This window comes from Sinocyclocheilus rhinocerous, unplaced genomic scaffold, assembly GCF_001515625.1.
Source record: "Sinocyclocheilus rhinocerous isolate Xijiao unplaced genomic scaffold, SAMN03320098_v1.1 scaffold1285, whole genome shotgun sequence".
In the NCBI taxonomy this organism is placed as follows: domain Eukaryota; kingdom Metazoa; phylum Chordata; class Actinopteri; order Cypriniformes; family Cyprinidae; genus Sinocyclocheilus; species Sinocyclocheilus rhinocerous.
This window is the reverse complement of record NW_015645559.1, coordinates 1,497,793-1,522,479: the sequence shown is the minus strand read 5'-3', so window position 1 is coordinate 1,522,479 and position 24,687 is coordinate 1,497,793. Positions and strand designations below refer to the sequence as shown.

General features: G+C 35.4%; 1 protein-coding gene and 1 pseudogene across 2 annotated transcripts in view; both read left to right on the top strand.

The window, feature by feature from the left end:
- LOC107706706 (receptor tyrosine-protein kinase erbB-3-like) overlaps positions 1–17,841 on the top strand; it is a 26,801-nt gene extending 8,960 nt beyond the window's left edge. Inside the window, exons 4-29 of one of the 2 annotated variants that reach the window (XM_016510516.1) lie at positions 608–733; positions 1,606–1,668; positions 1,770–1,888; positions 1,996–2,137; positions 2,317–2,430; positions 3,534–3,651; positions 3,882–3,955; positions 4,028–4,118; positions 4,766–4,783; positions 5,720–5,931; positions 6,364–6,496; positions 7,334–7,427; positions 7,523–7,680; positions 8,799–8,852; positions 8,931–9,072; positions 9,156–9,275; positions 9,449–9,547; positions 11,431–11,616; positions 11,704–11,859; positions 12,649–12,724; positions 12,813–12,959; positions 13,675–13,772; positions 13,859–14,038; positions 14,627–14,695; positions 14,839–15,106; positions 16,247–17,841. In XM_016510516.1, coding sequence (XP_016366002.1) covers positions 608–733; positions 1,606–1,668; positions 1,770–1,888; positions 1,996–2,137; positions 2,317–2,430; positions 3,534–3,651; positions 3,882–3,955; positions 4,028–4,118; positions 4,766–4,783; positions 5,720–5,931; positions 6,364–6,496; positions 7,334–7,427; positions 7,523–7,680; positions 8,799–8,852; positions 8,931–9,072; positions 9,156–9,275; positions 9,449–9,547; positions 11,431–11,616; positions 11,704–11,859; positions 12,649–12,724; positions 12,813–12,959; positions 13,675–13,772; positions 13,859–14,038; positions 14,627–14,695; positions 14,839–15,106; positions 16,247–17,082 — 3,893 coding nt within the window. In that variant the 3' untranslated portion in view covers positions 17,083–17,841. The remainder of the gene's footprint in view (positions 1–607; positions 734–1,605; positions 1,669–1,769; positions 1,889–1,995; positions 2,138–2,316; positions 2,431–3,533; positions 3,652–3,881; positions 3,956–4,027; positions 4,119–4,765; positions 4,784–5,719; positions 5,932–6,363; positions 6,497–7,333; positions 7,428–7,522; positions 7,681–8,798; positions 8,853–8,930; positions 9,073–9,155; positions 9,276–9,448; positions 9,548–11,430; positions 11,617–11,703; positions 11,860–12,648; positions 12,725–12,812; positions 12,960–13,674; positions 13,773–13,858; positions 14,039–14,626; positions 14,696–14,838; positions 15,107–16,246) is intronic. The other variant, XM_016510517.1, reaches the window with a different exon arrangement.
- A 1,896-nt stretch (positions 17,842–19,737) lies between these two features.
- LOC107706704 (proliferation-associated protein 2G4-like) overlaps positions 19,738–24,687 on the top strand; it is a 10,864-nt pseudogene continuing 5,914 nt past the window's right edge.

The following is a 24,687-nucleotide window of genomic DNA, read 5'->3' as shown; positions in this document are numbered from 1 at the left end:
CACTTGGAAGTGGTTTTGGCACTGTGGGCAGGTGCTAAAGTCCTGCTGGAAAAGGAAATCAGCATCTCCATAAAGCTTGTCAGCAGATGGAAGCATAAAGTGTTCCAAAATCTCCTGGTAGACGGCTGCATTGACTTTGGACTTGATAAAACATAATGGACCAACACCAGCAGACATCACGACACCCCAAATAATCACTGACTTCAGAAACTTCACACTAGACTTCAAGCAGCTTGGATTTTGTGTCTCTCCAGTCTTTCTGCAGGCTCCAGATACTCTAAAAAATGCTGGGTTAAATACAACACAGCACTGGGTAAAATATGGACAAACCCAGCAATTGGGTTCTTTTGACCCAGCGGTTGGGTTAAATGTTTAACCCAACCTTCTGGGTAGTAACCCAAATGCTGGGTCAAAACAACCCAATCGCTGGGTTTGTCCATATTTTACCCATCACTGGGTTGTGTTTAACCCAGCATTTTATATATATATATATATATATCTTCTTTCTGAGAGTTTAGAGGACAGGTTTCAAGTTCCGAGTTCTACCATTATATCTTTGATCTTATCTTAATATCTCCATATTTCTCATATTTATCGTTATCTGCAGAGATCCTGGAGGGTGGAGTGCAGATCATCCAGAATAAATTCTTGAGCTATGCACCGCAGATTAACTGGCTAGACATTGTGAAAGACAGTGGGGCAGAAATCATCATCGAAGACAACGGACCAGAATGTAAGGAGACATAAAACATTATAATGTAATATAATATATGTTAATATACTGTTAAAAAGTTTGGGATTGGTAACTTTTTACTAATGGGATTTTTCTACTGTATTTGAAAGACGTTTCTTACGCTCAGCAAGGCTGCATTTATTTGATTTAAAAAACAGTAAAAAGCAATAATATTGAATTTATACTGTAGGGATGGTCATTTAATGAAACTCAAATGTAAATATTCTAATATTTCGAGATACTGGATTTTTGTTTTACTTTACATGGAATTAATCTAGAATATATGAAAGTTTCATTTTTGAAATAAGTTACAAAAAATAACTTTTTTCATGTGATGGTATAAAGCTGATTTTTCAGCATCATTACTCCAGTCTTCAGAAATTATTCTAATATGCTGATTTGCTGCTGAAGAAGCATATTAGTGTTGAAAAGGAGTTTTTGCTGCTTAATATTTTTGTGGAAACCCTGATACATTTTATTTTTCAAGATTCTTTGATGAATAGAACTTTCAAAATGACAGCATTCATTTGAAATTTTTTTTTTTGTAACGTTATAAATTTCTTTCCTGCCACTATTTATCAGTTAAAATCAAGTAAAAGAAAACTATTAATTTCTTTTTTTAAATCTTACTGACCACAAACTTTGGAATGGTAGTGTATATTGAACAAACTTTTTTTATTTAAATATTTATAATACATTTTAATAAATAAATGTTATCAGAGGCTCAGATTTTGTCTTTTCATAACTCAGGAGGCTTAAAGGGGTTCACCATTTTATATATTTTATATATGTAGTTGAAGATTTACTTGTGATATTAAGTTTGAATGATGATTTTATGGAAATGTATAAATTATAGTGCATTTTCTGTTTAGTTCCCTGTCATGGGTCTTGTGGGGGTCAGTGTTGGGGTCCAGGAAATGACTCTTGTCAAATCTGTAAGTCCTTGGAACCTCACACACACACACACACACGCACGTTGTTCAACTTTCAGTAGCTCTCACACACACTGCTCACTATGTTTCTCTCCTGTTCTCAGTGACTAAGACAGTGTGCGCACCACAGTGCAATGGCCGCTGTTTCGGCCGCAGCCCGAGCGAGTGCTGTCACATAGAGTGTGCCGGGGGCTGCACCGGGCCGCTCGACACCAACTGCTTTGTATGTTCAACACACTTTCACCAGTTCTTGAACATGTGTTGCACTTACATACCAGATTCATGAATCAAACCTTGCTTGCTTTGACTTGGGTGTCTGTGTGTTCACAGGCCTGCAGAAATTTTAACAACTCGGGGTCATGTGTGCCGCAGTGTCCACAGGCTCTCATCTATAATAAAGTGACGTTCAAATTGGAACCAAATCCTAATGCAAAATACCAGTATGGCACAATATGTGTATCACATTGTCCTAGTAAGTGATTCCTTGGGTTACATGGAGTGCATTTACCTGTAACATAGCAATGTAGGTTTTAATGCCAAAACTGAATATCCCACTCTCCAAATGGGACCTAAATAGGGTTTTTGTAGGATTTATGGTAATAGTTTGACAATTTTCATACAGTGTATACTTATTTGCTCTGTTCTCTTCAGCTAACTTTGTTGTAGACGGCAGTTCGTGTGTAAGCAGCTGTCCGGCAGACAAGATGGAGGTGGATAAAAAAGGGGTGAAAAGATGTGAGCCGTGTGGGGGTCTCTGTCCAAAAGGTAACATGCACACTTTGTTTACCCAGTTATCTAAATGGGTGCATACCATAGACTTCTATTGTTTTTTTTACACTGCTGGTCAAAAGTTTGGCATAATTGCGATTTTTTTCAAATGGTTTTCAAAGACATCTTTACTCACCAAGGCTGCATTTATTTATTCAATAAATACAGTCAAATAGAAATATTATTACAATTTAAAACAGCTGTTTTCAATTTTAGTATGTTTTAATATGAAATTTATTCCTGTGATGCAAAGCTACATTTTCAGCATCATTACTTCAGTCCTCAGTATGTATCACGGTAAATGTATGAGTTTCCACAAAAATATTAAGCAGAAAAAAACTGTTTTCAACATTGGTAATAATAAGAACCATTATTAATAATTAAGCACCAGTAATAATGCACAATAACTGAACAGAAAATCAGCATTTTTTTTATTTCTGAAAGATAATGTGACACTGAAGACTGGAGTAATGATGAATCAGCTTTGCATCACAGAAATAAATTACATTTTAAAGAAATATGAAAATAGAAAATGGTTATTTTGTGAAATCATTCTTCACAATATTACTGTTTTTACAGTAGTTTTGATCAAATAAATGCCACCTTGGTGAGCAAAAAACACTTAATTCATTTAAAAACATGAACAAATTATTTCAAACATTCGACCAATAGTGTATGTAAAGCTTTTTGCATTTTTTGGGGAAAAAAAATACTTTACAAGCAAAAACCTCTAAAGACTATGAACGATTTACTGATTTTCCTGAATATGATACTTGTAATGCCATTGTTTATATTCACTGTTGTCTTTTTCTTAGTCCTTTTGAATATCCACTGAATGTGTCACCATTGACTGTTTTATTTTTAACCATTGCCACAAAATGTGCTAAAAATTACAATAAAGTTGTCTTTGACCTTTTGACCTTTAATGAACAGTATGCCACTCCTGTATGTCTCCAAAGATGAGTTGCATTGTTATTGCTTAGCATTATTATTAAAAGGTGCTTCACTGTTCGTTGAGAAACAAGCACAATCTCCTTCATGTCCATCTTTGTGTGTTCTCAACCATAACTGTGTTCTCTCTGATTTCTCTATTTGTGCAGCATGTGTTGGCACTGGTACACCTTCCAGACAGACCGTAGACTCACAGAACATCGACAGCTTCATAAACTGCACTAAGATTCAGGGCAGCCTGCATTTCCTTGTAACAGGAATTAGAGGGTGAGATTTGAGATCATCAGCATTTGAGAGACTGGTGATTGAAATGTTCATGACAAAAATTAGAGAGTTCTCCTTTATTACCCACTCTTGTACAATTAAACTAATAAGAGCGTGAAAGGAGTTTATTTTGTAAAAGTCCACTTGGCCAAAAGTGACCCAAATATAGTTGCAATATGCATCACATGCTGTTCAGAAATGGTGACCTTTCTGTACCTTTCTTTCCTCTACAGAGACAGTTACAATAATATTAGTGCTCTCGATCCAAAGAAACTGAAGATCTTCAACACTGTCAGAGAAATCACAGGTGTGTGTATCTTTGTCATTTCTTCTGCCCTCTCTGTACATCATCTAACTCAGTCTTCTGTCTGCTTGACAGACATTCTGAGTATTCAGTCTTGGCCTGAAGAGCTGGAAGATCTTTCTGTCTTCTCAAATCTAGCAACAATACAGGGAAGAACTCTGTACAGGTGAGCAACCTGCCCATCCTTTGTTTGTTAGTCATTTACATTGTCTCCTGATTTCTTAACTCTGCATCAGTGTAAACAAAGCATTCATGTTATTAGCTGTGCTTGCGCTGTTTGTGCTACAGACATGAACGATACTTTAAATCATCCAACTTGTAATGGAGAGGTGTGTTATTACTTTTCGAAGTGATTGGATTTATCTAGCTGACAATTAAACAGTTTAAAAAAAACCTTACTTACACTTAAGGTGGGACCATATGTAGTGTAGTTTTTTTTTTTATTTGAACCAGTATGCAACAGCCTAGCAACAAGTTAAACAATTTAGTACTATTAATATATTATCATTTTATTACATGTTATGTGTTTCTTAGTTTTTATTATTTATTTAGTTTATTTTGATATTTAGTTTATTTTATTTAAGTATGCAAGTTTTATTTTTCATGTAAGTTTTGTAAATTTAAGGTTTTCATCAAATATTTATTTTTTAATTAATTAAAACAATTCTAAATAGTTACAAAGTTTCTTTGGAAAAGTAAAAAAAAAAAAAAAAAGTCAGTATTATAATTCCGATCTCATTTTTGCCTGACATTTCTAAAAGTTGTGTGACATTCATTATTCATTTTTGTACTGCTTTCATGCTCTCCCTCCAGAGGAATAAGCAGTAAGAGGTAGGATTGTGTGTTTAGCTTTTAGCTTGTACTCCTTTTTCTCTCTTTGCTTGATTATTCTATATATTCATAAATAAATCATTCGAATCTCATATTTTAAGTGCTTTACAATCCGCTCAGTGGTGTGGTATTTCTACGCTTCAGATTGGTGGTTGGGAATCTTGCATGGAAGCATTTCTGTCGATCATGAAATGTTCATTTATGAATGAAGCTCTTGAGATGTTATTTGAATTATATGGCTAGGGTCCTCATGAAAGTACATGGAACGGAAGTGATGTTATTTTTTGAAGGTTGATTTTGTTGTTGCAACTAACACATTGCAGCAGTTTTAGATTGGGATTTCAAGAGTCTTAAAGTCAACATGAAATTGTGTTCACAACCTATTTTAGTTAGTTATCTGACATACACTACTATTCAAAGATTTGTAGTTAATGAGATTTGTATTAATTTTTTTTGTACTTTTACTCAGCAAGGATGCATTAAATTGATCAAAAGTGACAGTAAAGATATTTATAATGTTACAAAGGATTTCTATTTCAAATAATAAATATTAAAATTTCAGTTATTTAAAATTGTAATAATTGTTCATAGTATTACAGTTTTTACTCTATTTAAAAAATAAATAAATGCAGCCTTGGTGGCATTAGAGACAAAAAAAACACAAACCTTTAAAAGGTAAATCTAAATGAAAATATTCATGCTAAAAAGAATCAAGAATAATCTGAACTCATTAACTGATAGATTTCTGAATGAAACATATTCAGTGGGACTTGATTTGATCAATTAGGAATCTATAGATTTTCACATGCATCAATGAAACCAGCAATCCGAATTAAAAAAAAAATGTGTCAGTCAATTTCATGTTGACTTGAAAGAACCATGTAATTTAATTTGTCTTTTATTTTTCAAATGACCTTTCCACATGTTCTCCTTTAGGGGTTACTCGCTTTTGGTGATGAAGATTCCTACGTTGAAGTGCCTGGGTCTTCGCTCACTGAAACGGATCGGTGACGGAGGCATCTACATCACTGGAAACAAGCAGCTCTGTTATCACCACACTGTGAACTGGACACGTCTGTTCGGGAGCAGCCCTCGGCGCCGCCAGAAACCCCTCGACATCAAAGACAACCACCCACAAGAGCAGTGCAGTGAGTACATGCTGTACTACCAAAATGTTTCAAATGGACTAGTTATGGGTTGTCTGAAAGACTAGTTTATCATTAGATAAGCACAAAATAAGATATTTTGTAGAATACTGGTAACCAAACAGTTTAGTTTCAGTTCCCATTGACAAAAAAATACAATCGAAGTCAGTGAGAACTGTAACTGCTTGATGAGCTTCAAAATATCTTCTTTTGCAAATGTTCATATTTGGATGGACTATCTCTTTAATTCTGATAGTGCCATGAATTTAAAGACACAACTTCTCTTGGAGAGGGTTCCAGCATAGAAGTCCTCTGGAATATGTTGCTTATTAAATGTGAAAGAACATTAAAAAACATTCTAAAAATATTAAAGATAAAAATATAATTATTCATTATTGCTAATTAACTATATTCATCATTGCTGTGTGTTTGTAGTTGAAGAAGGGCATGTGTGTGATCCCCTGTGTTCATCTGAGGGCTGCTGGGGTCCGGGACCCAATCAGTGTGTGTCTTGCAAGAACTACAGCAGAGGAGGGACATGTGTACCACAATGCAACTTCCTGTCAGGGTCAGTATAGGACATTATTTATTTATTTATTTTACATGCATCATCATTGTAGTTACATTTGGTGCAATTGATTATGGAAAAAAACACATTAAAATTATTATTATTATTAAATGTGTGTGTGTGTGTGTGTGTGTGTGTACCGCTAACTGTTGTAATGAATGAATCTGCGTTTTTAAATGAATCGAGTGAGCCGATTCAGTGACTTATTCATAAAGACAGTCACTTTTTTCATTTCTGAATGAATCAGCCGTTTAAACAAATCGGTTGAGTGAATGACTAAACAATTCACTCACTTAGACAGTGACCTGCCGCCACCTACTGGCGGTTTTAGTTTTATAGCGTATCATAAAAAATGATAAATAAATAAATTTCAATATTTATTATTATATAATATTTATTTGAAAAACATTAATATGCATTTATTATCATTATTTATGCTATGTTTCCTACTTTTTGTAATGTCTGTAAAAAGCTGTTCTCATCTAACACAATAAATAATTATTAAATGTTATATGGGTAGTAATTAATTGCCACATAATATAATTAATTAGATTGTAACTATTTGTAACATTTTATGTTGACTAAAAGACTGCTAAAAATGTGACATTTCCAATCTGGAATGAAAATTTCAGTGCCCTGTAATTTTGACACTGAAACAGTGCCAAGACATGTGCTCCCTAGGCAGTGAACTAGGGAGTGGATTGAGACACACCCAGTGAGTGTTGTTTTAATAAGTGTGCTGTAGATGAGAAAACAATATCCCAAATTATTTAGTACTGTGAGAACTACTAAGAAGAGATTTCCAGACCCCTGAATGATCTCTTTTGCTCTCTACAGTGAAAAGCGCGAGTTTGCCGGACCTAAAAGAGAGTGTATGCCGTGTCACCAGGAGTGTGCGGTACAGGACGGCAAACACACCTGCACAGGACCGGTGTGTAATCTATTGAGCTCTGATAGAATGTCATTCACTGTTTGCACGGATTGTTTGATTTATTAAATAATCTCTCTGTTTTATTCTTCCTGCAGGGTGCTGACGAGTGTGTAGCCTGTGCGCATTTGCAGGACGGGCCGTACTGTGTGTCCTCATGTCCAGAGGGGGTTCAGGGGGAGAACGGGCTCATCATTTATAAGTTCTCCAACAGCCAGCACAAATGCCAACCGTGCCATGCCAACTGCACCCTGGGGTGAGGAAGCTCAGAATGTCCAATAAAGTGCAATTTATTATATTAAATAAAGGGTTAATATGCATAAAATGCACAAAAAATGTTTTACAAAAAAATTCAGTTTGCCCGATGGGGGATAAAAAGAAAAATCAGATTTACAGTAAATGAAGAACTCTGAACTCTGTTTTTGAACTCTGAGATATTAATTTTCAATTAATATAAGATGCAGTGGCCAGTTTATTCCTCACAAGCATAAGTGTACACTACTATTCAGAAGTTTGGGGTTAACAAGATTTTTTTTTTTTTTTTAATTTTTGAAAGAATTCTCTTGTGCTCACCAAGGGTACATTTATTTTACAAAATAAATAAATAAATATAAAAACAGTAATATTTGAGAATATTATTACAATTTAAAAGAACTCTTTTCTATTTTCAACAAGGCAGCATTCATTTGATAAAAAAATACAGTAAAATTTACATTAAATTAAATTTTTTAATAAATTATATATATTTAAAGTGTATTTAAATAATACTAAATAATATATTTAAATATGTATTTAAAGAAATAAATTACTTTAAAATAGAAAACATTTAAAGTTGCATTTATATATCACATATTATTTCTGTATAAATGATAAATAATAATAATAAATTAAGTGTTCAAATTAAGTCTAAGGAATTTAAATTAAATGTTTTCTATATAAAATTTTTTAAATTTAGCCCATATATTTGCATAGTTTTGTTTATGTATATGCATTTTCAGCATCATTACTACAGTCTTTAGTGTCACATGATCCTTCAGAAATCATTCTAATATGTTGATTTGCTGCTCAAGAAATATTGTTATCAATGCTGAAACTGTTGTGCTGATTAACAGTTCTGTAGAAACTTTAATCAGGATTTTTAACCAATAGAAAGTTTAAAAGAACAGAATTTATTTGAAATATTTTGTTTATTGAAATTACAAATGTCTCAACACATTTTGCTGTAAAGTATTAATTTCTTTAAAAGAAGTATTAAAAGTATTCATTTCTTTTTAAAATAAAATAAAAAACAGTATTGTATGTCATTGCAATGCCTAATATTACTGAAATATTTTTGCAAATCAGTTAAAGATGCCTGTATGTTTTCTGTGTCAGATGTTTGGGTCCAGGTCAGAATGACTGTGTGGATTCGTCCAGGTCAGATGCTGGGTAAGTGTCTCCCCCTGCTGGTGTGATGTGTGGCCTGCAGCTGCCTGTCAGTGTGTAATTATGCGTTTTGTGTTTTAGGTTGCCTGTGACAGCAATAGTGCTGAGCGTTATATTCGGGGTGCTGCTCGCATTCTCAGTGTTTGTGCTGAGCGTTCTGTATCGCAGAAGTGTCGCCATCCGCAGAAAACGTGCCATGAGGAGATATCTGCAGAGTGGGGAGGTGTGTGCACGTATACATATGAACCAGCAAATTGAACTGTTGAAGTGTTGTGAAGTTTTCTAAGGTTTAAAAATGTGTTTTAGAGTTTCGAACCACTGGATCCTGGAGAAAAAGGCATGAAAGTTCATGCACGGATTCTGAGGGGGTCTGAGCTACGGAAGATCAAACCTCTCGGCTCTGGAGTGTTCGGCACTGTGCACAAGGTACTGCACTTACACGCTCTCATGTCATTATATGAGCTCACACTGAAACCTGACAATAGCTCATATCACTTACTGAAGCATTTCCTCTGGGTGTTCTCCTAATACATTGTTTTCTTGCATATGTTGACTCTCTTACTCTGTTATTTAACTGTATTTCATTTGTTTCTTCACAGGGGGTTTGGATACCAGAGGGAGACACTGTAAAGATTCCAGTGGCTATCAAGACTATTCAAGACCGTACAGGACGACAGACCTTTCAGGAAATTACAGATGTAAGACACACACACACACACACACATTGCCTATATACACTACTAATATACTATATACACTGATAAATTAGTTTATTTGTTTGTTTTATGTTTATTTTATTGTTATTTTTGCACTTTTTTTATTTTTACTTATGGTAAACGATTATTTGAAAGTTTGCCTGGTGGGCGATAAATATTAAAAAAAATTACAGATATACAGTAAACGGGGAACTTGACAAATATTTTTAGAAATATTGTTTTAATTAATGCTTTTATTCTGCAAAGATCAAAAGTGACAGTAAAAGCATTTATAATGTTAAAAAAATTCTATTTTAAATAAATGATGTTTATTGGAACTTTCTATTCAATTAAGAATATAAAAATATATGACAGATTGCATAAAAATATTAAGCTGCACAACTGTTTTCAGCATTAATAATAAGACGAAATGTTTCTTGAGCAGAAAATCACCATGAAACTTCTTTTTATTTTGAACCACAACATTGCATACAGTACAGTATTACAGTTTAACATGTTAGTCCTTTATATTCCAGCTACATTGACAGTAGCTCAGTCTCAATTATATCAGACATGTTATGCAGAAAATGAAAACATCCCAGTACACCTAGTAAGATCACAGAAAAGCAGAAAAAAAGAAAAAACTAAATAAAGTAAAATAAATAAAAATAAGGTGGATAGAGAAGGGGGATGACCGTATAGCTCATTATTGAAATATTAAAGGCATGGCAGGGGCCCACATCTTTAGAAAAGTTGTTTTTTGAAGTCGCAATGCATATGTGATTTGTTCCATTTCGTACAGCTCCCACACTTTTTGAATCCAGACATTGTATGATGGAGGGTCAGGTTTTAACCATCTGCATGTGATGCACTTAATAGCTGCGGCAAGTAGAATTTGTAATAAGTATATTTTGTTATATTTTGATAAGATTTCTTTAAGAGCATCAAATACGTATTTCATACGTATTTGTATCAAAAACTAAAACTAAAACTAAATTAAGTGCATTTTGCTTAAAACAAGTAAAAATATCTGCCAGTGGGTAAGTAAAATACTCTTGTTTTAAGAATATTTTACTTATAGATAATTTAAATTGTTTTAAGCAAAATGCACTTAATTTAGTTTTTTCCCCCTGGAAACAAGACTAAATATCTTAAGTCATTTGGCTTATCTAGTAAAAGTATCTTGATTTAAGAATTTTTAGATATTTTGACTAGAAACGAGACAAAAATACTAAGTAAGATAAGCCATTTTTGCAGTGTTCTGTTTGGAAGAGTAGGACATCGTCGGCATATAATGACAATTTATGTTCCTCTCCATACACTATAATGCACTTAATTGTCGTCCTGTATAAGCTGGGCAAAGGGTTCGATGCTAATAGCAAACAGCAGGGGAGACAGCGGGCATCCTTGTCTGCACATTAGAATGATTTTTAAAGGAGCATGTGACACTGAAGACTGAAGTAATGATGCTAAAAATTCAGCTTTGCGTCCCAAGAATAAATTACATTTTAAAAGATATTTTAATAGAAATCAATACATTTAATTTGTAATAATATTTCACAATTTTGCTGTTTTTACTGTAGCTTTGATCAAATAAATGCAGCCTTGGTGAGCAAAATAATTTTTTCAAAAGCTAAACATTTTTACTGATCCCAAACCTTTAAATTGAAGTGTACGGATGCTCTATGATAATAAATAAACACAATTACTGTTTAATTTAATTTAATTTAATTTTTGTTAATAGTGACTTTTAGAAGTTTTAAATTAGGAAGTGATGACTATTCATTTGTATTCATTAATATCTTTTACAAAACAACCACATAAAAACATTCAAAATCAACCCACATACTAAATGGCATTGTAAATGATTTCTTTCTGTCCTGCAGCATATGTTGGGTATGGGGAGTCTGGACCACCCGTATATAGTCCGGCTCTTAGGCATCTGTCCCGGGCCCAGTCTGCAGCTGGTCACTCAGCTCAGCCCACAGGGGTCTTTGCTGGAGCACATCCGGCAGCGCAGAGAGAGCCTCAACCCTCAGAGACTGCTCAACTGGTGTGTGCAGATTGCCAAGGTGAGAGGGGCACAAAATGCGTTTCAAGGTATTCAGATCATTTCAAGCCCACTTAACAACTAAAGACTTTCCTCGCCTTCCTCCTAGGGTATGTACTATCTAGAGGAGCAGCGAATGGTCCACAGGAACCTGGCTGCCCGCAACATCCTGCTCAAGAGCGACTTTATGGTTCAAATAGCTGATTATGGCATCGCTGACCTCCTCTACCCTGATGACAAGAAATACTTCTTCAATGAAATTAATGTAAAGCAGACTTTCCAATGTTTTTGAAAGAAGTCTCTTTAGCTCACTAAGGCTGCATTTATTTGAAAATAATAATTACATATGGTAAAAACAAATAAATAAATAAATACAGTAAAAACTAATATTCTGAAATATTTTTGTATTATTTATTATTTTATTATTCTAATATGCTGATTTGCTGCTCAAGAAAAAAATATTATTGTTATGAATGTTGAAAATAGTTGTGCTTAATATTTTTGTGGAAACTGATACATTAAGTTTGGGGTAAGAGAGATGTGAAAAAAAAATGCATAATTTTATTCAGCAAGGACACATTTAATTGATTAAAAGTGTCAGTAAAGTAATTTATAATGTTACAAAAGATGTCTGTTTTAATGAACTTTCTGTTCATTAAAGAATCCAGAAAAAAATCAATGTTTTTTGAGCTCAAATCAGTATATTAGAATGATTTCTGAAGGATCATGTGACACTAAAGACTGGAGTAATGATGCTGAAAATTCAGCTTTGATCACAGGAATCAATTACATTTAAAAATATATTAAAATAAAAAGAGTTCTTTTAAATTGTAATAGTATTTTACAATATTACTATTTTTACTGTGTTTTAATTAAATAAATGAAGCCTTGTTGAGCATAAGAGACTTTTTTTTCCAAAACATGAAAAAAATCGTAATTATTCAAAACATTTGATTGTTAGTGTATGTGCACTGCTACTGTATTCAAAGCAGTTCCTCAAACAGTATCGCTGCACTGTGCCTCTGACTCTTTCCTTAATGTTTGTCATTTTTAGACGCCAATTAAGTGGATGGCGCTGGAAAGCATCTTGTTCCGCAGATACACACACCAGAGTGATGTATGGAGCTATGGTGAGTCCATGTGTCGCACCATAAAATGGTACTGTAAAACACTGCACTTTGGATCTGATGATTTAATAAGAGGTCACTCTATCTCTAGGTGTGACAGTCTGGGAAATGATGTCATATGGGGCGGAGCCTTACTCTGCTATGCGACCACAAGAAGTACCTGATCTGTTAGAGAAAGGGGAACGCCTCTCTCAACCTCAGATCTGCACCATCGATGTCTACATGGTCATGGTCAAATGTGAGTTGAGTCGTCTTATAACCCATAATGCAAAGTGGCAGTGATCTTGTGCTTTATCTCTTTTATCATCTTGACACTCTACATATACATTCTTGCAGATGTTAGCATGAAAAGTTTGTAAATGAAAATTAGCGATGCACAATATATAAGTACCAAATCAGATATTAGATTTTTTTAATTTATCTGCAGTGTTGTTTTAGTATTTAAAATAAAAGTTTATTAGCTTTAATTTTTTTTTAGTTTTTTTTACTACACGTTTCAGAAAGGCGGGGCATAGAGGAGAAACAATAATGTACAGTATGTGGAAAATAATGTGTTTTTTTAACCTTAATCCGCATAAACACATTTCATTACACGAAATACACCAAATAATGTTCTTTTTAGCAACATCATATGACCCCTTTAAGTTCAGTTTAAATATAACTTAAAATTAAATATCGAATATTTATTGAATATTTATATTTTTAATGATTTTTCTTTTGGTATTAATTAACAATAATAAAAAATGCTTGTGCATGCTTTAAAAACAATCATTTAAAAATACTGTAAAATTTAATAATTATCCATTTTGCATACATTATACACATTATATTGTACATTATAATGTTGAGATGCTTAAATTCACTTGTAGCATTATTTACTTTCACTTTTAACATGTGATTTTTTTTTTTTTATGTATTTGACACAATTAATATTTATTGGCTTACTTTAACAGGTTGGATGATTGATGAAAATGTTCGGCCAACTTTTAAAGAGCTAGCCAATGAGTTCACCCGAATGGCCAGAGACCCCTCCCGATATCTCGTCATCAAAGTAAGTCAAACTGATGGAGTATTTCAGCATACTTCATTGTATGTTGCTGTTTAGATGAATGTTGTTGATTGGTGCTCCACCACTAGGAGGAGTACAGAGCTCCTGACGGGGCCTCAGAAGAGTCCCATCAGAGAGGAACTGAGATGGACATTCTAGGGGTGGCTCTGGAGGACCAGGAAGATGAAGTCTTGGAAGATACCACAGACATGCCACGCTACATAACGCCATCTAGGAGTTTCTCTAGACTGCGTATAGATTCTCATCGGGTGTGTTTTATAATATTGATCAGAATTAATACATGAAGGTTTGAAAATAGACTAATGCACATCGTTCACTATTCAAAAAATTTGGGGTTGGTAAGATATTTTATATAATTGAAAGAAGCCTCTCTTATGCTCACTTAGTCTGCATTTTACATTGAAAGTTGTCTAATTTGATATATTTTAAAATGACATTTCTTCCTTTGATGCAAAGCTGAATTTTCAGGATCATTACTCCAGTCTTCAGAGTCACATGATCCTTCTAATTATGCTCAAGAAAGAACATTTCTTAATAGTATCAATGCTGAAAACTATGTGCTTCTTAATATTTTTGTGGACAGCATCATACTCATTTTTCAGAACTCAAACAGAAGAATAGTATTTATCTGAAATAGAAATATTTTGCAACAATTTAATTTTGTAAATTTAATGCATTCTAATAGAATAAGAATATTAATTTCTTTAAAAAAAACTTACTGGTCCCAAACTTTTGAACGCTAGCGTATATTTTCAGATGATTTGTGGAGGCTCTATAAATAATGAATTAATAAGCTACATATCTTTTTGACACTTCTCTTTTTATTGTTACACCAGTCAAGTCTTACTCCGTCCAATGTTGCTGGATATCTACCAATGACGCCTGGTCTGGAGAGCTCAGCACAGGTGAGGTTTTAATCATACATCCACATAAAAACTACATTTGATGTGTAAGGAATGAATATTGGAGGTATAATGCACATATCTAAGAGCATATGGCCTAATATACAACTTATAATCAATATATTGTCCACCTCATTTTGCTGTAGACGGGATGGGCCTCTCGGTCCCGTCTCGACTCTGGATGCACAGTTTCTGAGAGCTCGGAGGGACGGGGAACTGCGGTGGAGCTGGAAATGAACGAGGACTTCTCATTGGTTGGCAGCATGAGGAGGGTCACACATCGTGAGGACAGCGCTTACATGTCACAGCGGGACAGCCTATCAGGACCTCCCGAAACAACCTCCACAGGGACTCAAAGAGAAGAAGACCAAAATGGATACGTGCTGCCTGGATTCGGTGAAAGTCCAGAGAAAGGTGAGCATAAGTAAATTAGAGCTGTGTGTGTGTGTGTGTGTGTGTAACCTTTATGCAACAATTAAGGCAAAATTTTGATTCTGTGAACCTTGGAAGGTCCTGTGAAACAAGATTGAAAAGTCTATGAAAGCCTGTTTCAGTCCTTTATAGTAAAAAATAAAAAGTAATTATAAGATCATGTTTTAAATAAGAAATACATTTATGTTGTCAGATATAAAATCACATTCTGAGAAATAAACTTACAGTTATGACATTCACTACTGTTCAAAACATGAAATAATTAAGATTTTTTTTAAAAAGATTTTTGAGAGACGTCTCTTATGCGATCCAAGGCTGCATTTATTTGATTAAAAATATAGTGAAAACAGTGAATATTATGAAATATTATTACAAATTAAAATAACTGTTATCTATGTAATTATATTATAAAATGCCATTTATCCCTGTGATGTAAAGCTGAATTTTCAGCATCATTACTCCAGTCTTCAGTGTCACATGATGCTTCAGAAATCATTCTAATATGTTGATTTGCTGCTCAATAAACATTTCTTATTATTATTAATGTTAAAAAAGTTTTTTTGCGGCTTAACTTTTTTTGGGGAAACCAATTCACTACCATTCAAAAATTTTACATATCTTATATTTTAAAAGTATTTTATTTATTTGTAAATAACATTTTAAAATATATTAAAATAGAAACCAATTCTTCTAAATTGTAATAATATTTCACAATATTTTTTGCTGCTTAATTTTTTTTTTGGGGAGGGGGGGGCAACACACTACATATCTTATATTTTTTTATTATTTTATTTATTTGTAAATTACATTTTAAAATATATTAAAATAGAAACCAATTCTTCTAAATTGTAATAATATTTCACAATATTTTTTGCTGCTTCATTTTTTTTGGGGAGGGGGGGGCAACACACTACCATTCAAAAATTTTGCATATCTTATATTTTTTTAATTATTGCAGCCTTTGTGAACATAACACACTTATTTCAAAAACATTAAAAATCTCGAGAAAAAAGTTGCAATTACATTAAATTTGCAATTTTTTATTTATTTATTTTCTTTGATCAGCTTCCATAAATATGCGTACTCATGTTAACACATCTCTTGTATTTTGATTTTTTTTAGAAACTCTTCTATTCACATCGTCACGTGCAAAACGTTCTCAGAGGAGACTCTCAAGAGGCCACTCCGGCGACTTGTTGGAGGCCCACAGTGTTGCAGATGAAGAATACGAGTATATGAACAACCAGACCCTCTCTCTCGGGCATATACCAGGGCAGCTTAAAGATTACAATCAGCCACGCAACCGCAGCGCCTCCTTCAACCCTGCCGGCTTGTACAGCAATCACAAATCTCTAGCGTCCAGCAGACCCAGTAAGAGATCGTCGATCGAGGGCTCAGAAAGTAGCGGCGGTCTCTCCCAGTCCTCGACTGACCAAAGGAATCACAGCGACGGTGATTTGCTGTCCAGTGAAGCGGAGTACACAGACGGTGATCTGGATCTCCACGAGGTTCAGTACGAGTACATGGACATCTGTGGTGGTGCAGGACCACCAGCCAACATGGTAGTCAAACTTCACCTCCCAAGACCGGTTTCCCATCCTCCTCTCAGAAGATCGCCACAAGACGATGAAGACGAATACGTGGAGGAAGACTATCAGTACACTAACCGCCAGCCTCGGCTGAGGAATTCGCTCAGGGTTCAGGGGTTAATGCAAGGGGAAGGAGAAGTGTATGAATATGAGGATATGGACTCATTGGCTGCAGGTGGAGCATCTGCAGCTGAATATCAGAATCTGGAGGGAGAAGATGAGGAGAGTGTTGGGCTGACGGATGAACCCCGGAGACCGGGGCCAGAAGAGTATTTAAAAGTTCATGCAGGGATGGAACATAAAGCTTTTGATAACCCTGACTATTGGCACAGCAGGTCGTTTCATAAAGCCAGCGCTGTCCGCACGTAGACATGGAGAACGGCGTGAAGGTACTTGATGCAAATGAACAAATGCAATTTGAACTGTATTCAGTGACCAATGTTCAGGATATTATTCAATAATGCACTTCTGAAAAACTTTTGCAATCTTGACAAAATACAGGTAAATGTATTTTGTTGTAAAATGTATTTTTAATGTAAAAAAATGTGGCATTATGGTTGAAATACGTTGAAACAAGAGCAGCTTTGTTCTTTTAATATGGTGGAGGTGCCAGAATGACCAGATTCATGAGCTACACATTGAATGCACTGATATTTACATCTGGATATGTATGTATGTTAAGTGTGTGGTTACTTAAAATGTTCTGTTCATGCCAAATTTGTTGTACTCGTCAAGTGAAGCCATAAGTTTGCTGTTTGTACATTTATGAGTGAGTGTTCATCTTAAATATCTGTTATTTAGTGTGTTCGTGAAGTGCCCAATTCAGTCAGCAGCTGCCAAACCACTGTGCATCTGTTCAGATTGCACTTGAATGATTTCACAATTTAAGTGCAATTTTCAAAATACGTCTAATCTGAGGTATTTGGAATTTATGATGTCAGTTGAATAGCATGATGATTGAATTTGGGTAAAGTTGTTTTTCTATGAGGTGTTTGTTGTGCATGCCTTCTGAACAAATCATAATGAAGTACTTGTGTTATGTTTCAAATGAAATGGCCAGTAAACAAGCTTTTATGACAAAACTATAGTTTTGTACACACATATCAAACTGAAGTATTTTCTCTACTTTGTAACAGTTTTAAATGATTTTGTATTTGCTTTTATCTTACACTTTCAGTAAAGTGTTTCTATATAAACCTGAACATTTGAAAACTTTACTCTCTTATACCCTTTTTTACTGCTTTTTGTTAAAATTTAGTAGTGTCTCAATACATATTTAGGTAGCTATTAATAAGAACTATTAAGACAATTCCCATGAAGATCAAGACAGATTTATCATCATCTGTGTGTGTTTGAATGATTATATGTGGAGAACCGCTTCGTAGGTGAGTTATGAATTCATCTAACCTAATTTTCAGAGATGCCACTTACTGTATGACTACAAATGATTTACAATAGAACAAAACATTCTGGCAGTGATAAGCCTGTTTTATGATTTATTATTGCGTATTATAATAGGCCTAGATTTCTTATCAATTGAACAGAAAATCAGAAGTCTTGTGCTGACAATTTAACCTTGATGTTAATAATATTTATTTTGTGTTAATGTAATAATGTGATCTTTAATAATTAAATATGTAATATTGTTTTGTGGCATTTAAAAAACATTTGAAGATTTTATTTCAATCCTTTTAAGCAATTGAAAAAGAGAAGTGCCTTAAAACTCTAAATTACTTGCAATTTACCATGACCCTGGACCACAAAAGCAGTCATAAGTAGCACAGCTATATTTGTAGCAATAGCCAACAATACATTGTGTGGGTCAAAATTATCGATTTTTCTTTTACGCCAAAATTCATTAGGATATTAAGTAAAGTTCATGTTCCATGAAGATATTTTGTAAATTTCCTACTGTAAATATATCAAAACTTAATTTTTGATTAGTAACATGCATTGCTAAGAACTTAATTTGGACAACTTTAAAGGCAATTTTCTCAATATTTTTCTGATTTTCAAACAGTTGTATCTCAGCCAAATATTGTACTATCCTAACAAACCATACATCAATGCAAAGCTTATTTATTCAGCTTTCACTTTCAAAAAATTGGCCCTTATGACTAGTTTTGTGGTCCAGGGTCACAAAAACTTGAACAGAATTGAGCTAGATAATAACACTATAGTCATCTGTAGAGTCGTTTCATAATTAAAGTTATTTTCCTGTTTATTACTTGGAAAGCTGCTTTGAAACCATCTGTATTGTAAATTTTACTATTGTGTACGGTGGCCGAGAAGTGCAAAGCAAATCACAATTCTGAAAACAAAATAACAAATTACAAACGCAAATGCAAGTCTAAAAAACAAAATAACAATTCAGAAAGCATTATAACAAGTCAGAAAACACAATGACAAATTCGAAAACAAAATAACAAGTCAGAAAACACAACGACAAATCAGACAAACCGGAAAAGGTAGGTATAGTTTGAGACTTGGTTTTTGACGCGATCGACCCGGGTTCGATCCCGCCTTTTGCCGAACTTTTTTTTCCTCCCTAAGGGCAATTCATACAATACATTTAAACTGAGCTACTTTAATACCATCTCCGAACTTTCTACCATGCCTCTGCTGTTCTTCGGCTGGTTCTTTCCTGTATACGTTGATTGACAGATGTCTCGTCCAGTCAGCGGTGAGTAATCCCAAACCAATGGGCTGTCTCAAACTATACCTACCTTTTCCGGTTTGTCTGATTTGTCGTTGTGTTTTCTGACTTGTAAATTTGTTTTCGGATTTGTCTTTGTGTTTTCTGACTTGTTATAATGTTTTCTGAATTGTTGTTGTGCTTTCTGAATTGTTATTTTGTTTTTTAAACTTGCATTTGCGTTTGTAATTTGTTATTTTGATTTCAGAATTGTGATTTGTTTAGCACTTCTCGGCCACCGTACTTGTGCCCTTTTTTGGAAAACATCCAAAAGCCTCGGTTGGTTTTGGCGCCATCGTATATGACGACACCTGTGATGCGACTGCGTAGTGGGCGTGGCTACGCTGTGCGTGGAGGCTGTGGGCGGAGCTGGACGGTCGGCGAGCCGCCTGGTGGTAGCGTGACTGATTTCTGCTGTCCGCTCATCGTACAGCCAGAGAACCGCTGCGGAAGCCGGTGCAACAATGTCCGACGACGAGCAGCAAGAGCAGACCGTCGCCGAGGACTTGGTCGTGACCAAGTACAAGATGGGCGGTGACATCGCCAACCGTGAGTTTGACGTTTGAGTGCTGGAGGTGTAGAGTCGGTGACACGGGCCTCCACGCTGCTTTCTCACGCATGCCATGTGTTAGGACGCAATGAGCGGCGTGGGACACGAGACCCCGATGCCCTGGACTACGCAGCATACAGCCGCTTGAGACCTCCTTTAAATGCATAGCTGTTCCTCTTGTACATGTCTATAAAGCCCGTACACTTTTTTGCAGTCCTACAGAACGGAGGGACTCATTCTGGAGCGAATGCTAGCTAGCATTAGCCCTCAGTGCATGTCAGTGGAAAACTTGTGGCTCTGGCATTGCCAGCTGGTAGAGGTTAGTCCTCAAAGGCACGGGTTATTAGTGAGCTGTCTGGATGATCTGTCTGGTGAACTTTAGCTGGTGAGGTGATGCTGACAGGGCTTTTGACATTAGAAGTCCAGAGCATTGCCCATACAGCCGCTTGAGACCTCCTTTAAATGCATAGCTGTTCCTCTTGTACATGTCTATAAAGCCCGTACACTTTTTTGCAGTCCTACAGAACGGAGGGACTCATTCTGGAGCGAATGCTAGCTAGCATTAGCCCTCAGTGCATGTCAGTGGAAAACTTGTGGCTCTGGCATTGCCAGCTGGTAGAGGTTAGTCCTCAAAGGCACGGGTTATTAGTGAGCTGTCTGGATGATCTGTCTGGTGAACTTTAGCTGGTGAGGTGATGCTGACAGGGCTTTTGACATTAGAAGTCCAGAGCATTGTCTTTTTTTTTTGCACGATGAACTTGAATGGTCGTGCAGTACTCTTTGAGCTCCAGTGATTCCAGGTTTTGTACTTTTAGTTATGCCACAATTGTTTCAAACGTAATTGTTGAGACTATATTAGTTTCAAATGAGACGTTTCTTCCCTCATATAAGCTCAAGCACCTGTTATTTGCATATCTTATCTGTTATTAGTGATTCTCAACTAGTTTTCTTTCAGGACCCTAATTAAATGTTGTTTTTTTGCATTAAAATTTGCACTAAAATCTGATGTTAAGAAGTGTGTGTATTACATATTGAACCATTATGGTTTCTAAATGTGTGTCAAACTGCACTTTTCCCTCCCTTCGCTTCTATTCAAATGTATGCGAATGCTGGAGGTGGTAAACACAAGCTCATGTGAAGAAGTTTAGCATTTCGCTGTGTTCTGACCTCTGAGCTCGTGTCACGTGAAGATGTGTGACCAATAGAAGATTGATGTGTCACAGCATGACCTGTAAAAAAAACAAACACGCAATCTATGAATACAACTGTTGTAGTGTCTGAAGAAATTTAGCGTGCTTAAAGTCTGGTGTGACCACCCCTTAAATACCTCTCGAATTTATGTGGTTTCATGCTTTCAACAGGCAATAATCAATGTGCAAAACATAAGCTGCATTCAAAATTGCACACTCTCTGAGTAAGTGGTGCTTGTTTTAAACAAGTAGGCCTAAGAATTTTGCAACCATTAAAAAATTTTCTATAGTATGAATGCAGTATGTTCTCTAGGGCTGCAAAACGATTAATCGATCAAAATAAAAGTTTGTTTACATACTATATGTGTGTACTGTGTATATTTATTATGTATATGTAAATACACAAACATGTATATATTAAGGTAAAATATGTTCTCAAATATGCACAGTACACACATAGTATGTAAACAAACTTTATTTTGAATCGATTAATCGCGATTAATCGTTTTGCAGCCCTAGTTTTGCCATCGTCATGTGACCCAACAGCATCAGTTGCTTCACTTCACTGGCATTTACAAATGCTCTCCAGTGGCCTCATGGGATAGTAAAGTGTCCACTGGATGTGAACTTCAGTTGGAAATAGTAGGCTATCCAGGTACTTGTTGCCTGCTGTTTTATGAATTCAGACATACTATGTTCGCATACTGTATAGCAGGGAAGTGTGCAATTTCAAATGCAGCCATTGTTATTTGCACAAAGCATGTTTATTCTCAATGCAAGCCTTGTTTAATGTAGTCTGGGTCATTTTTTTGATAGTGTTGAGGATGAAAGCATGTCACACAACCAGTCCATGTTGGAAAATGCCTAATTTGATTATGGTTTCTAACAAGTGAGCAATACTTTTGCACAGAAATGGCCTACTGTTCGGTTTGAATTAATGCACAGCCTTTGACATCAGCAATAAAACATACTATAAATGTTGCTTCTCCCTTTCAAAAGCCTGTTTATTTAGATGACTATGACCAATTATGTTATTAGAAGGATTAGTTGGACTTTCATTTAGTGTGCGTAGAAAGTGACGTCTTTGTGAGCCTAACATCAAAACCCTATAGACAATAGACAATGGACTTTTTTTGCCCATAAATATTGGTCTCGTTCTTCTCTTTTTAGATGCGCTGAGGGTCGTCATCGATGCAGCCAAACCAGGAGTTTCAGTTCTCAGCCTCTGTGAGAAAGGAGATGCTTTCATCATGGCAGAGACTGGGAAGGTCTTTAAGAAGGAGAAGGACACGAAGAAAGGTGAGACAGAGATGCAGATGTGGCTAAATGCTTGTGGTTCGTAAGAGTGTGAGTGGGCTTTAAATTGAGCCCATTCAGAATAGATCGGTCCAGAGAAATCTGCAGGCCTCGTTTGATATATCTCTCTCCTCACACATTATGCAGAAGGTCTTTTTGTTGAGGATTGGTGGTTGTCCTTTCTTGCAGGCATTGCGTTCCCCACCAGTGTGTCAGTCAGTAACTGTGTCTGCCACTTCTCTCCCCTGAAGAGCGACCCTGACTACACGCTGAAAGATGGAGATTTGGTCAAAATGTAGGCAAACTCCCCTCTCCAGTTCGTCTGCGTCTGTCTAACCTCCCCATGTCTTTTCCTTCCTCTCCTTTTCCTCAAGTCACTCTCCTTCCTCTTACTCGGCCCATCTTGTCTGCAGTGTTCTCCACTCTCCGTCTCTATCCCTTCCGATTGTGTCTTCCTGCTTGTTCCCTTGTTTCTTTGTGATCCACACATGCAACTTTGCACGTAAATATTACACGTAATAATTGTTTTAAGTGTTTTTAATGTAGACTCTGCAACGAAAAAGTGTTTTGGAATCTCTTATAGAACCTGTAATTGTCTGTGTCAATGTATTTCCTATTACGGCAAGACATATTTATGGTCTGGTACTTCGTTTTAAAAACCATTTTTATTGTATTCATTTGAAGGTGCTCAAAGTTTTGCTGTTTCTTTGCGTTGTTCTCTGAAAGCACATAGGTTTTGCGGTAACACTTTACAATAAGGTTCCATTAGTTAATGTTAGTTAATGTATTAACTAACATGAACGAACAATGAACAATACATTTAGTACAGTATTTATTGATCTTTCTTAATGTCAGTTAATGAGAATACAGTTGTTCACTGTTAGTTCATGTTAATTCAGAGTGCATTAACTGTTAACAAGAACAACTGTTGATTTTAATAATGCATTAGTAAATGTTGAAATTAACATGAACTAAGATTAATAGATGCTGAAGAACTATTGTTCATTCTTAGATCGTTAACTAAAGTAGTTAACTAATCTTAACTAATGAACCTTATTGTAAAGTGTTACCGGTTTTGCTTAGGTTTCCCTGTACCTATATGTCTGTTTTTCTATTTTCCCTCCTAAATTTCTCTTTTTCTCTCAACAGTGATTTAGGAGTACATGTCGACGGCTTCATCTCCAACGTGGCCCATAGCTTTGTTATTGGAGCTACTAAGGTTTGTGTGCATATATATGCTTTTCTTCCCCACCGTTACTACGTTTCACATTTTATGAAGTTTCATGGCTGTATGGATGCCTAAAAGTGCAATTATAATATGATAATACTCACTTAAACTACTCAAAAAAGTACAATTACTGATAAAAACTACTTAATTACTGTAACATGAGTATTTGTAATTCGTTAATTCACACCCCTGGTGAATCGTTACATCCCTATTGAAGATTTTAAACATCTATGAGAACATGAGTGGAAAGCACCTCAACACAAGATTGCACAGAATAGTTCAGTATGTCTTAAGAACTGTCTTATATAAAAGTGTTTTGTCTTTTTTGTCTGCCCCATTTACCTCTGAAGAACACTCAAGTAACAGAGGCCTGGAATAAGATTGCTCAGTCATTCAAGTGCAATCCAATTGAGGGTGAGTTATGGCTGTTATATCATTCGGGAAAGCCCAACCGCAATTAAAACGTTATCCATCCAGAGAGTATTGTTGAGTTTGAAGGTGTGGTGGTTAGTAAACTCATTACTCAGCAAAACTGAGAATGAAAATTCATTATTTGTACAAAAATGGGACTGGCTTGATATCTGATATTTGCTTTAAAGGTGACATATCATGAAAATCTGACTTTTCCAGGATTTAGTCATTTTGATTTCGCAAGCGACAACGGTGTACCAGTTCTAATGCCATGGTGAAAATTTGAGCAAAACATGCTAACTGTTCTGCCTTTGACTGCACAGACGAGCACAGAACACTGTTTAGAGTCCCAGCCTCAGAGAAGACAACAGAGCAGTGGATTTATTGATGTATTTACTGTATACTGCAGCTGCCACACAGATCAAAAATAAACAAGCGATTTATTTCCAAGCTGTTTTCCTTCACAGACATAACCGACTGTTTTTGTAACTCGTGTGTTTTTAACGTAAATCTGTGTGTGAATGAGAACTTAGTTTAGTACTCACATGCTGTGACAGCCGCTTTCTGTCCGTGTGCTTCGGATGTGTGCGCTCAGAAAACCGTA